Source organism: Myripristis murdjan, chromosome 20, assembly GCF_902150065.1.
Source record: "Myripristis murdjan chromosome 20, fMyrMur1.1, whole genome shotgun sequence".
NCBI lineage: Eukaryota > Metazoa > Chordata > Actinopteri > Holocentriformes > Holocentridae > Myripristis > Myripristis murdjan.
In genome coordinates, this window is record NC_043999.1 from 23,101,748 (window position 1) to 23,115,184 (window position 13,437).

Consider the following 13,437-nt stretch of genomic DNA (forward strand, 5'->3'; position numbering starts at 1 on the left):
TGACAACCACTGGGTTGTAATGAAATGGTTTATGAATGTGCCTGAGGGGAAACTAGCCAGTTGAAAGGTTACTGGGTGCACCCTGGTGATTCATAAACTGGATTTTCAGGCCACAGCTGACCGTGAGTCATGTGCACGTGCACATCACACACAGGCGCCGCGAGCACATAATATCACATAGACAACCAAAATGTCCCATGAGAGCCGCTGCATCTGCCTCCTATCTCAAAACACACACACATGTACACAGCATATAGGCTACACATCACACCCGCACCATCCGTCCTGTGGGGCAACGCCAGCAAACGCTCAGAAGCTGCAGGACTACAGTGAATGCTCTAATAATTTCCATGAGAGATTAGGGGCCGAGGACAGTGAGATTATGAAGCGACTGCCAGCACTGTGTGTTTTGGGCTGTGTTCATGCTCCAGCTGACTGATTTATCTGAGAGGGTTACATGAGGATAGATAAGGCAGCTGAGTCTTCACCTGGCCAATGCTTCCCCCTGCTGGCCACCACTGCACACTGCAGCGGCAGAACACATACCATTTTTTCGGGTGACAAGTTACACATGTAGAGTTGAAAAATCAAACAAACATTGTTTTCAAAACTACACTGAAAAATGAAGCTGCTGCTCCATAAGAGCAATAAAAATCTGAATTAATAAGATGCCTCTGCCACAATTCTGAGGACAAAATTGCTCAGTCAGGCAGATTTGTTAAGTGAATCCATTATGCCTCTGTAGCCTATTATTCATTTAAACAGGTATATAATTAATTTGAAAGACCCACAAAACTGAGTCCAACTGAGAAAGTGAAGACCAACAAAATGAGCCAGCATCACTCAAGCGGCCTCAGTTGGTGAGCTTCATATCTTAACAGCGAAAAGAAAGTTCTAAATATTGAACAGATGGCCATGCAAAACTTTATGCCCAGTTACAAATGTTTGGATTTCAGCTTGAAAAACCTGATTTGATGGTTTGTGTTTCATGCAAGAGACAACATGAGCTTCTGGATTAATGTAAAAACATGGTGGCATTTTGTTCATCTGCTGAATTAGACATGACTTAGGCGCTCAACAACCCTATTTCCCACTGCAACAGACCAAACATCTTCTGTAACACCGCAACCTGTGTCATTTCACTGCCTTGTGCTATTGGACTGAGGCTGTTTGTATTCATCAGTGTGGCATATATAACATACAGTGACAGAATAAAAGTTTTGTGTATAATACATATTTAGTATACCATGGAATGTTTCAGACAGAGACAACTGGAGAACTGTAATGGGATACAATCAGACACTTGGGACACGTGGAAACTGCCTCTGTGAAACCATGTAAATAATCCTGTCAACAAGTGACTTGCCTGATGTCAGCACCACTTACACATTAACCTCAGGACTCCAAAACATTAGGACAGGCACACTTCTATTTGTGGGAATTCACACATTTTAAAGTGAGGAAATGGCATCGCTGTGAGATCAGCACTTTACACCCACATATCTTCATATCTGCTCAGGAATTTCAAAAAGCAGGAAAATACAGTATAACACTGACTGATAATACTGCCATATAGATCTCCAAAAGATCTCCAAGATCTCCAAAATTTGCAAATTTTTTCATGATCCAGGCAGAACCATCACTTGATCCACACCACTCCTCAAAAAGTCAAGAAATGAGGAGATGTGTCAAGTGAATTTTAACAATACACAAATTTTATTTTTGCTACACCACTCCTGTATCTGTCCTTTGCGATTACAGTTTCCACCTGTAAAACGTCCTCTGAATCTCCCATTGAGGCTTTAATCAGAGGGACAAGCTCATCCACATGGGAGTGTCAGTCACTCTTCAGTCTCTGTGCAGTCTGCTCTGGTTTGTAATGGGCTATGATCTGGATCAAGATGAAGCAGTTGATGACCAGGAAGAGTAATCCAGCCAGCCAGATCAACAGGAAGGTGTTGTAGCCTTCAAACTCCAGGAAGTAGGCTGGACCCAACCAAACACCCTGACAGTCGAGAGAAAAGGTCAGTTTCAATTAGAATGCGTTTAAAACTGGAGACAAATTCTGCAAAACAACTTCATTCTAATTATACAATGACCTTTTTCACTTCTAATATATTAAGCCCAACCTGTCTTTGTTGCTTCAAAGGCAAATGCTATGATAAGGAGAATCAAAGTCACCATGAAATGACCTCACATGACCTCTACTTCCTGTAAAACAGAGTCTCTTAAATGGTGACATCATCCTGCACTAGTAGGTGTACATTAAAATTTCCCACCCAAACATCCTGTTTCAACAGGAAACATATCAAATCAAGAAACTAAGAATCCATTGGGTCTTAATTGGGTCTTAAACTAACAAGGTAAAAAGTCATTTTTGCATTTACAATGAATTACCTGTCCAGCAAACCAGAGGGCCAGCAGCCCCATTCCCTGTTTAGGTGACAGGCTCAGACGAGGGATGACCAGAGGGAGCAAGCACAGGTACCACAGGAAGTACTAGAGGAGGACGCAAAGAAACATCCAAAATGACAGGAGAACATATTTTGAGTCTTTCACAGTGGGTGTGGTTGGAAGGTTTCCTAGAGAGGACAAGTGTATTTGTCACAAACTGTCAGTTCAAATCCACAGACTACATGGACAAGGTGCAGGAAAAGTGAATGAATAACCAGGCTTCTCCACCTGTAACACTGAGGTGTCTTTAAGGGGGGAAGTTAACACCCAGGGAGCCATGCAACCCAACACTCTACCAAAGCTCAATCTTGCTTTTAGCAGAGTGGTTAAATAAATGACTGAAGCAGGTCAGAACAAGTATACTGTGCTTGTTCTTTGATATGCAAATAAAAACCAAATGGGAGAATTTTCTACCTCTGTCATATCTACCAACATTAGCAGGACTCTGAGCTCTTATTAACTTTTCACAAGTGCTCCTTTCACCCCTGTCTCTCTAACTCTTGTCCTGAATCAGGAAGTAATTTGAGGAGGTGGAAGAGGAAATGAGGGTGAAATTTTGGGCTTGAGCAAATGGCTGTGCGTGTGTGTGTGTGTGTGTGTGTGTGTGTGTTTGTACCTGTGAGGTGCAGACTTTGTTGAAGGAGACAAAGATGGCGGTGTGCAGGAAGCAGCAGAGGGCCAGGTCCAGATGAAAGGCCCATGACACCAGCAGCAGCAGGATGAGCTGTGGCAGAAAGGCGGCCAGGCCGAGCCCCAGGCTCCAGCTGCTGTCTGTACACACACAAGACGGACAATCACTATATGACACCGGCGCTGTCAGTCACAAGTTTCAAAAGTGATTGTTTTTGTCCTCAATTCTGATTAGCCGAGTCATATTTAAAGCTGCTGCATTGCACACACACTTGTTATTTTCATTAATATCAATGAACCATTTTGTTTAGCCACTGTGCAAAAACAACACTGCATGATGGAAGAGTACCATTTACACATTACTTAACTGCGGATTAAGCATTTGTTCTCTTTTTATTGCAGATATATACAGTATACTGCTTAAACATGCAGTGCACATCCTTAAAAGCCTGTTGTTGTTGTTGCTGTTGTTACTATTTTGTAATGTAATATTATGTTGGCCATTCTGAGCCATACTCTTATCCAGAAGGTGGCAGTAATACCATTGCATTATAACTGTGGATGCCACTAAACTGTCACTCCAATCCAGACTGGCCAATAGAGACTGACCATACTGAAGAGGCCAAGTGCTCACCAGGGTCAAATATGATAGCCTCCAGGTTAGACCAAATCTGTGTTGAGGGTATCTGAGCACCTTCTGTCACTGAAACAATGCATTGTTGCTTGAGAGTTACATGATGGATGGATACCTGCAGTCAGGTAGAGCATGTAGAAGTAGGGAGAAAAGTTGTGTCTGATATCCCTTCTGGTCAGATGGTACAAGTAAGTCTCATGGAGGAACTCCCAGCCATACCTGAGAACAAGACAGGAGCGACTTGAACATTTCCACTGAAACGCTGGACTTCTTGCCTGTCATGGACTTCTTCTGTCCATGGCAGGCAGTAAAAATGAAGGCTGTGACGGACAGCTATCTGACTTTAGTCTCCCAAGTCAGTTCTTCAGATATAGCTATTCATATTACAACTTGAGCAAACTCACATACTTTCCTGGATGCAGTTTTTGTTAATTGAAAGTTTTAAAGGAATTGGGTGGTCAATTCATTTCAAACATCCCCTTTAAAAAAGCCCTTGCTTTGAACACTATGTCTATGGCCTTGACTGTAGCCTTCAAATAAAAGCACCTGACATAGCTCCCCAGGAGGCACTTCATTGAAAGCACCATATATAATCTGTGCTACTCAGAATCAACACTAAATCTCTGCCAACAAAAAAACATGTGTGATGACTTTGTTAAGCTCACATGTGATAGAAGAATGAGGTCAGGCCACAGAAAACTCCTGCGGCCACACCTGCAAAGAGGAGCAGCTCTTGGTTGAGGAAGCTTCTGATGAATCCCAACAATCTCCTCCACGTCTGTCTCTCCTTCTCTTCTCCTGCTCCAGTGTCTGGTGTGCGCAGGGTCAGACAGATGGGCAGGGCGTATGTGATGGGGTAGATCTTCATGTGGACTGACAGGCCATACAGCATAGCTGCCCATACCAGACGCCGGCCTAGAATAAAAAACTGCATGCAATAAGTCACTTTGTTTGCCAAAGACTGATAGTGAGGAGGGTTTTGTTCAGATTTTCCGGCATCCATCAGTCGAATCCACTGACCACAGAAAATAATCATTCCCCAGAACATATTCAGTCCATTGCCAGGTGCAGAGTGTCATCATCATGTAATGGATAGGAAAAACAACTCTGTCATAAAGAGCAATTATATTAATAAGGTTATTATTGTGCAAGATCATTGCCCATTTAAGTGTATTCACTCAGAAAGGAGCTTCACACAGGCTTTGATGAATTCTTAATTCTGGTTGGTCAGTGAATGCATTCTGGGGGCTGCTATTTGTGAATAACAGACCACAGTTTCAAGTTTGATTTTTGTTGATTTCTAATCAGATTAACTAGTGACTCTGAGCTGAAAACATGTTTTTGGTTACTGTAAACAGTCCTGCTGAACAATTTTTGGATGTAAACTTGTAAGTTATTTTACATCAACATTTTATGTCAAATCATTAATATCTTTGGAGAGCAGCTGTGCAAGAAGCAGGAAAATGTATTGAATACAAGTTGTTCCATTTTTGCAAAATAAATCAGGACTTCTCCACAGTGTTCTTCAATCACCTTGACTGGGCTTATTTCACAGTAATGACCAGCTTGCTTTAATTGACTTTACGAACACTTAAGCCCACTCTCCCACATCATGGTATAATGAATAAAGGAAAAAAAAAAAACTGAAAAGTGTCCCTTTTTTCCAGTGTTCAGCTCACAGTGACACCCTGATCAAAAACGCTGTACATGTATGTACATGGGGACACACACCTTCCATACAGAGTAATGTTCCCAGCACCAGTGCTGCAAGGATTGACTCAGCATTCCCTCGGCTGGACACTCCGATGGGCAGGGGGTTGAGGAGCCACAGAGAACACATACGGCATGCCGCCTGTCCATAAATCCCAAAGAAAACACAACTTTACCTCAAGTGTATTTCCACATACCCCTCAATTTTCTCTTTTATATTTAGGTATGATGCAGTGCTCACACACAGACCTGGGAACCTAGACCTCGTAGACACAGGATCCGGTACATGAGCAGTCCTGAGAGCACATCACAGATGATGAAGAGGAGCTTGCCAAACATCGGGTTGAGATAAATGTTGGGGGTGAGCAGCCAGGCTATTAGAGGAGTGTAGCGGTACGTTGATCTGTTGTACGGTGACTCCCCCTATACGGAAGAGAAAAGCACTGTCTTGATGAATACATGATGCCTCATACACTGTGGTTCATTTATGTTACAATTTATGATATAAAAACCCCAAAACCTGGAATCTTAATAAAACTCTGCTCATCTGGAAATGTGTTAACTGCATGCAATATGACTAAAGATGCTCATATAATGTACCAACTGAGGAGTTTATCAGGTCAATAAACTCACAGTTTAGTTTGAATTGCGGTTTTTGGGTCACAATTTTGGTTTGGTTTGGACATTAGGGAGAAAAAAACCCACTCCCATTATATTGTACATTGTGTATGAATGATTCACTTTTACGGTTCGGTTTTAAACCCCTACAAACTTTTACATTTGTTTGTGCAGGGCAGTAGTTAACAAATATTAAGTAAGCGCTATTTGGTGACATATTCGATGCCGACCTGAAATATAGCTCCCAAACTAACCAGTGCGTGAGTATTTGCGTCGTAAAAAATGCATGTACATTAAATTATAAGCAAGAACAGAGCAAATTGTAAGATTCTTCTATGAACTTTAGCAGGAGGGCGTAGTGTGGCGTAGCTGAATTACCTTAGTGATGAACCTCGCAGCATCCGTGAACACATGATAGTCAATGTCAGTGTATTTCACCGCCATAGTCCTGTCCTGGTAGTCGCCATAAGCGACCAAAGCAAGCCGGATGGCGACAGAAGCCGTGAAAAGCACGCGCTTCTCCGTAAGACTGGATATCAGCTTCTCCATCACTGACCGGGCAAGGTGAGCCACACACCTGTCAGACTGGCACCGTGTTGGCGAGGGGCTAACTCATTCCTCTAGGCAGGACAGGCCAAAGTGTCCGTTTTGTCGCTGCTATGTGGACTTCTCATCTGGCTGAAACCCCTTTCCAGTTATGCGTATTACTTTTCAGACATATTTAGCCTGTGGTCTTTCAGTTTTTTTCTCGACAACCCCTCCCTCCAGCTGTAAACATTACAATCAGGAAGTGAACCCCGCGCCAGTCGACCTTCTTCATTTGTTTACTGGCGGCTTGCAACCACCGAAGAAGACGCATTACTGCCACCTACAGTACTGGAGTGGTAACACTTCCTGATGGACACTAAAACCCATCCCTATGAGTTTATAAGTTATATGTTTATAACATTCCATTTATCCAATTTTAAATCACCTGACTGCTTGCACTCCAATAATTTTCAAACATTTGATTTTTTTTTTTTTTTTTTTTTAGCAAGGAGTTGAAAATGAACACCACTGACTGGCACTCACAGGTGACAGCACATTGTGTGTAGACTGCTGCACATTGACAATGCACTGCAGCCACAGTCACCCACTTGTACATGCTCAATGAGCAGGACAGCTTCTGCAGAATCCCCCTGTTTAAAGGTGCTGGGCTTCATGATGGGATGATAATGATCAGGTGTAATGAGGACTGATTTCCCCTTCACACTGCTCTTAATAACTGGATGAAATGTTGAAGCACTTCTACTCATCATGCACCACCTTTGTGCAACAAAAAGATTTTTAATCAAAATTACTATAAAATAGGCACATTTTCTAGTAATATTGTATATCACAGGTAAATTGTGGTAGGCCAGGCTCTCTCTTAAGTCTAGTGCTCATTGTATTTCTTTTACAGCCTTAATCACTCATAAAATATTACATCCCACATTGGGAGCTGACTGAATACATATGGAAAAGGAAACAAAAAGAATGAGGCCTTCAAAACAAAAACCTCCTTCCCTGTTAACTGAACCTCTCCAAGTTTAACTGACAACAATAAACTGTCATCTGTCATTTTCACATTCAGCCCAAAAGCATTTAAGTATGCATGTGAGATGTTTACTGAGATCCTTCTATTATCTATTGAAACCCAGCATGACATTTGACATAGCAGTAAGCTTAACATATATAAAACCATCATTTATAGGCTACTTTCAATTGGGAGGGGACTGCCTTGATCCCTATACTCCAAATTTGAACTTGAGAGAATGATACTGAAATGATTTTTGCATATTTTTTCCACTGTTGTTGTTAAATAGATTCTTTGTAAATCATGAAGATTTATGTACATTTCTTGTCCTGCATTTTCATATCACTACTGAAACAGTGTGCCATGGCTGCATGATGAGTCGATGAGTCCCATCCTTTTGAGGTAAAACTCTGAAAATCAGCCTGCAACTTTAAGGAATGTCACTACCAAACAGCTGTTTTCTGCAAAGCAAAGATGCTGACTCATCGCCCACGGCTGGTGGAGCTGTTTCCACACCACCAGTAGTAAAAGCAAACAAATTACAACATATTTTTAATCAGTGGTGGGCGGTGGCATCGGGTTTACCTTTCAAGGTTGCAAGTTAATTCGCAAATGAGCCACTTTCTGTTTTTTGGCCCCGCTGTTGACTGTAAAGGCTCATTTATGCTCTTTTACACTCAGTGTCCACTTCATCAGCTCCATCTGTACAATCTAATCCAATTCAATCCAACTGTTGTGCCATAAAGTTTCCTCTCCTGCTGTCTGTAATGCTCAGCTTTTCTTGTTGTCACAGTAATAGAGGTGTTCATTCATTTCTGTGTTTGGCATTGAGCTCATAGTTAGTGCTGCTGTTGGACTGGACTGTATTTTACTGACAGCTGTTTCCACTATTCTGTCCTCCCTCATGTTATATAAATAAGGAGGACAAAAAATTAGAAACACCTCTCAATATAATGTACTTGGTTGTAGACGGCGACAGTCTGTGAGGTCATTAAACGCACCACCACAGGAGGACGGAGGATTCTTTTCTCTAATGTTTCCTGAAAACCTGCACAAATACAGATGAAATTAACTGAACGCAGCGTACAGACAGAGGGCTCTGTCTGCATCCAGATTTAACACTGAGCATAAACGAGCCTTTAGGTGGTGCTGCCTCTCTTGTGGGACAGCACAGATTTATTTTTGGTTGCTGTGGCTGCTACCCAAAACTGTGGCTGCGTTCCAAATTGCATACTCCTACTTTTCACTTTTAGTATGTACTGCAGCTGCCCTTACAAAGTATGTAGTGTACTATGCAGTATGCATGCGTATGCATACTATTGGGACACACTACATACGTCATCCCTGACCTCTGACCCTCTTGCTCACTTCTGCCGCTGTCAGTAGCACCACATTTGAATGTTGTTGTCAAAATGCTGGTGCTGTTTCATACTGCGCTTGTCTTCCTGTCGCTTCTGCCGTCACTGAGTGAGGTGAGTGAGCTGTGTGTCCTGTTGTGTTCCGTATGTGGGCGTGGCTTGTATACGCAGCTCAGTCAGTGTGACATAACTTCTGCTGTGCAAAGGATTGTGGGTCAGAATGGCCAGAGAAGCATGCTGACATGCATACTGCGAAATCTGACCAGATGTAGTAGAACATCTTGGTACTCTTAGCATACTGCATCTGATATACTATGTATTGGAACACACTAATTCTTTTTTTTTTTTTTTGCCTACTAAGTAGTATGATAGTATGGGTATTGGAACGCAGGGTGCGGCTGCCTAAAGGCCGTATTGGTCGCTGTCCCTTACAATCACAAAAAATAAAAACATCAAGCACCTTGAGGAGAAGAAAATGGAGCAAAGTGGAAAATGTTCTAGGGATGTTCAAGGGAAGAAAAAGGCTGATTCATTTTGTCTAAGAGAGGTCATCTCTGCCTTTAAACATTTGCAGCAGGTTATGGAAACATGGAGGTTGATAAAAGAAATAATAATAAAAAAAAAAGCGCAGATCAATCACGGTATTAAAAATGACAAAGATTGTGTCCTTTTAAGATGATCGTGAGTTTTTGAGTTCATGCTGAAAAAATCTTTTACATGACTACATGAATGATACATAAAATATAGATTTATTGCTGTCAGTATAAAATCATGAAAAAGTTCACTATTTTTTAAATGCAAATGTATATGCTCTATCATTGGTTCAGGGGAATTTAAATTAATGTCAGAAACAGGAATCCAGGCTAAAATAGCATCCAGCAGTCCAGTGACATGGGACAACTTTATTGGTCACATGAATGAATATTACATTCATCTTTCTATGACAAAGTGTTAAAGAGATATTAAAAAGTACATGAGTACATAAAACCTTGTTTTTGTTGTTTTCCCCAACTTTAAATCTGTTTATGAGTCTGTATTTCCAACACACATCATGCTATTCACATCTGCTTTATTTGGAGTGATGATACATCATGACTACTAGTTGAGAGCTCTCTAACCTTCTGCTAGCAATCTACACGAGTCTGTGTTTATGCAGTCCCATACAGATTGACTTTGATTTTGACCTGTTTTTGTCAAGGGGGTGTATGGAAATACAGACTAATTTATCTAGTTTTGCAGTAGAAGTTTCATACAAGGACCCATCTCATTTATGGGAGACCTTAGGGATGCTAACAAAAAAAAAAAAAAAAAAATCTTGGTATCTCCAAAGCCAAAGCACTTTTTGAGGCTTATCCAGTAGCCTTTTTGACATGTTTCATTCTTTCACATTACTTTTGAGGTGTGAATTTGTATACTTTAAATAATAAAAAAAAAAATGCTTACATAAAGTGGCTTACTCATTTTACAAGTCACACACACTCCATTGTACTGTATATGCTTTCAACCTGCAAGCAAATGCAATGTGCAACACATCAAAAAAAACAAAACAAAAAAAACCAAAACAAAAACAAAAACAAAAAAACAGTGCAAATTGGCATATTAGCATGTCAGGTGTGTGTGTCTTTGTGGAACGTAAGAGCTACAAATCCACATAAGCTTGTTCAATCTGTGTCACTCCCATGTATTTCTCATTCCTCTCCCCATAGACTGGGCTTTGAGCCAGCAGGACAGTGTCACGTCACTACAGTAAGGCATCGCTTGGAGAACTGAGAACTCTGGGAGGACTGGAGCTACAAGTTGTGTCACTGAAATGCGATGAATGCTGCAGTTTTCCCATGATGACGAAGGGGATGGAGAAACTGATTCCGAACCAGTAAAGTATTTGAGGCAGCTATGCCTTTCCCAGGTGATGTCACGGCTAACATTACAAAGCAGATTCTTATTTTATCAGTGCCAATTTCCTGTCACTTTTCAACACATCTCTTGTAAATTCTTTGCATCATCTTGTTTTCACAGATACGCGAAGCAGCAAAGGATGTTGTGAGGACATATACACTGAAAGCTTAAGAGACTTGATTGTTTCATGTGGCACACGTTCAGTAAAGTCTTAAGAATATAGTTTAACATTAAGTAAACATGTTTTACAATTCTTTGCAGCCAGTGTAATGAATGTATTATATCTAATAACCATAATAGTTCATTCATGGTCACAGTTGAGCTTACAAGGGAAACGCCCACCTGAACAATGTGAAACAGTTGAACAGCCCCACCTATAATAAAACTCTATTTAAAGTAGATAGCACACAAGGCTTTGTGATTAATATTGTCTATGAAAAGCTCATTGCACACACTGGAATGTGGGTTTAGGTACCTGTGTCTGCTGTTTAGCAGTGTTAACAGCATTGGTCTGGCATGCAAATCCTGTGCTGGGAATCACTGAAACAAAATGGCACACTGTAAAATGATATTGATTAAGGCTGAGCGGGCCTGTGGTTTAAAGGAGATTAATTTGAGGCTCTACTACTGAAACCAATAGAAATGTTGACCACTAATCTATAACATTTGAAGGTTAGTGGGTTGATTCTACAGGCTGGCACCATGAGTCTTTCTACACAAAGAAAAACTCTACATGGCACAGCATTGTTCTAAAACACACAGGTTCTCTGAAGGAATTATTTAGTGAAAAATAGATATTTTATTAGGCATTTTTGTTGTCACTGTGCAAATATTTAGGCTAGCGAGTACAGTAAGATCAGGCACTGCATAAAGTATGGCACTTTTAAAGTTATGATGACAAAAGTAAATGCCAAAATACAGAACAGTTTCCACCATGTCATCTGTCTATGAAACTTGTTAAACAATCTGCCTATTAAAGGCATCAGAGAAAAACTATCTGCATGTTTATTAATGTTGACAACACTAACACAAGGCATTTAAATCTTCATACATGCAAAAACAAAGATTGATGAAATACCATCATGATGACAATATATCCATAATATTCCTCCATTGTTCCTCTAAGCATCACACAAGTTATTGATAAGCAGCAGGTAAAACACAACCTTCCTCCAAAGATGAAGCCTTATGACATAACCTAATCGTAATTTGTCACTAAAGCGTAGACTACTTTGATCATTAAATACCGTAATATAAATTCCTCACTAATGCCATGCATTTCTTACAGCCTTGAGTACTGAAAATATTCATTGCATTTATCCAGCTTGCAGAACTGCAGTGAGATATATTGCCTTGCTCATTTCCTGAAGCACAATCAGTTGACAGAGACAGATGTCAATCTATTAAACAGTGATGTACCTACTGGTGTTGAGCTGCTAATTCAGTATCTAGCAGTGATCCTTTTCAACTGCTCTGTCCTTTTCAGTAGTGCAATTGAAGGCACTGACAATAGGAAAAAGCAGAGATTTTTTTCATCTGTTGTCAAGTACATCACGATCTTTAGTGCTTTTAAAAAGAAAAGATGAATATGAGGAGCAAGGATGAAGATGGGAATATCAGTGTATTAATTAATGTTTAATATCTCCTTCAGAAAAGGAGACAAGCAGAGGTCACTTTAAAAAGTAAAACAAAGCCCATTTTTCCTCACAAAGTTGGATTTCCTTCTCAAGTTGCCTTCTGGATCTTTTGGGATGATAAGAAAGTTCAAGATCAAAAGATACTTGAGAAGTGTTGACAAATTCCTCTCCCACTTTCACAATTCAGTCTCTTTATCGTCACCTTCATCTGTTTCCAGGTAATATTCATCATCTGTGGTTGTATCTGAGCTGCTGTCTGAGGACTCCTCAAAGGCACTCAGACTTGAGACATAACCCCTTGAGGGCAAATGCCCTCTAGAGGATTGGCAGCCTTGTGGTGATCCTGGTGAGCTGGGGGAAGATGGGGAGGCAAGATTTGGGGCTTTGGAGATGCGCCTGGTGGCTGGTGACCAGGGAGGGGATGGAGGAGGAGTTGGAGGACCTTCTGTATCCCACGCAATGTGACAGGTGTCCAAGTTAGGGCTCCAGTGGTGACCCGGCTTCAAGGTTGCAGGTGTTACAGACGAAGGAGTAGTGACCTCTGAACTCCAATTGGACAAGCATCCGGTCAATGATCGAGGAAGAGATCTGGATCTCATTTTACCTGGATCACTTGGAAAAGAAGACAACTGATAGTTACCAGTTGTTCGGTAATCATATTTTAATGTTTGATCACTTATGAATGGCCACTGATCCAGGCCCCTGCCATTACTGCTAGATAAATGTCCTCCATGCATGATTGCAGGGTCAGAGAGGTCACTTGCACTCATGAACCGGGATCCAGTTGAGATGCGTCCGGGTCCTGAGGGTCGGCTGGAGAGCACTGAACTCACAGAAAAAGACCTCCCAGCTTCAATGCCATACTTTATGTCTGCACAGGAAGAGTAGGATGCGAGCCGTTCTTTGTCTTGACACTGATCTCCACATGAAGGACCTGTGGATGCC

At 41.2% G+C, this 13,437-nt stretch overlaps 1 protein-coding gene across 1 annotated transcript; it reads right to left on the reverse strand.

Moving 5' to 3' along the window:
• Positions 1-1,693: 1,693 nt before the first annotated feature.
• On the reverse strand, positions 1,694-6,839 carry pigm (phosphatidylinositol glycan anchor biosynthesis, class M). Its single transcript, XM_030078870.1, has 8 exons — positions 6,425-6,839; positions 5,678-5,851; positions 5,450-5,570; positions 4,384-4,633; positions 3,834-3,937; positions 3,071-3,225; positions 2,398-2,499; positions 1,694-2,005 (listed from the first exon to the last, which is right to left on the reverse strand). Exons 1-8 carry the CDS (start codon positions 6,593-6,595, stop codon positions 1,838-1,840), a joined length of 1,245 nt encoding a protein of 414 aa, XP_029934730.1. The 5' UTR covers positions 6,596-6,839; the 3' UTR covers positions 1,694-1,837.
• Positions 6,840-13,437: the final 6,598 nt, after the last annotated feature.

What these genes read in the sequence shown, in the direction of transcription:
- pigm (XM_030078870.1), bottom strand. Translation starts at nt 6,595, where the DNA reads ATGGAGAAGCTGATATCCAGTCTTACGGAGAAGCGCGTGCTTTTCACG. An exon ending in ACAAAGTCTGCACCTCACAG is followed by an intron (nt 2,500 to 3,070) that starts GTACAAACACAC and finishes GTCCTCCTCTAG; the next exon opens with TACTTCCTGTGGTACCTGTG. An exon ending in CCCTCTGGTTTGCTGGACAG is followed by an intron (nt 2,006 to 2,397) that starts GTAATTCATTGT and finishes CTCGACTGTCAG; the next exon opens with GGTGTTTGGTTGGGTCCAGC.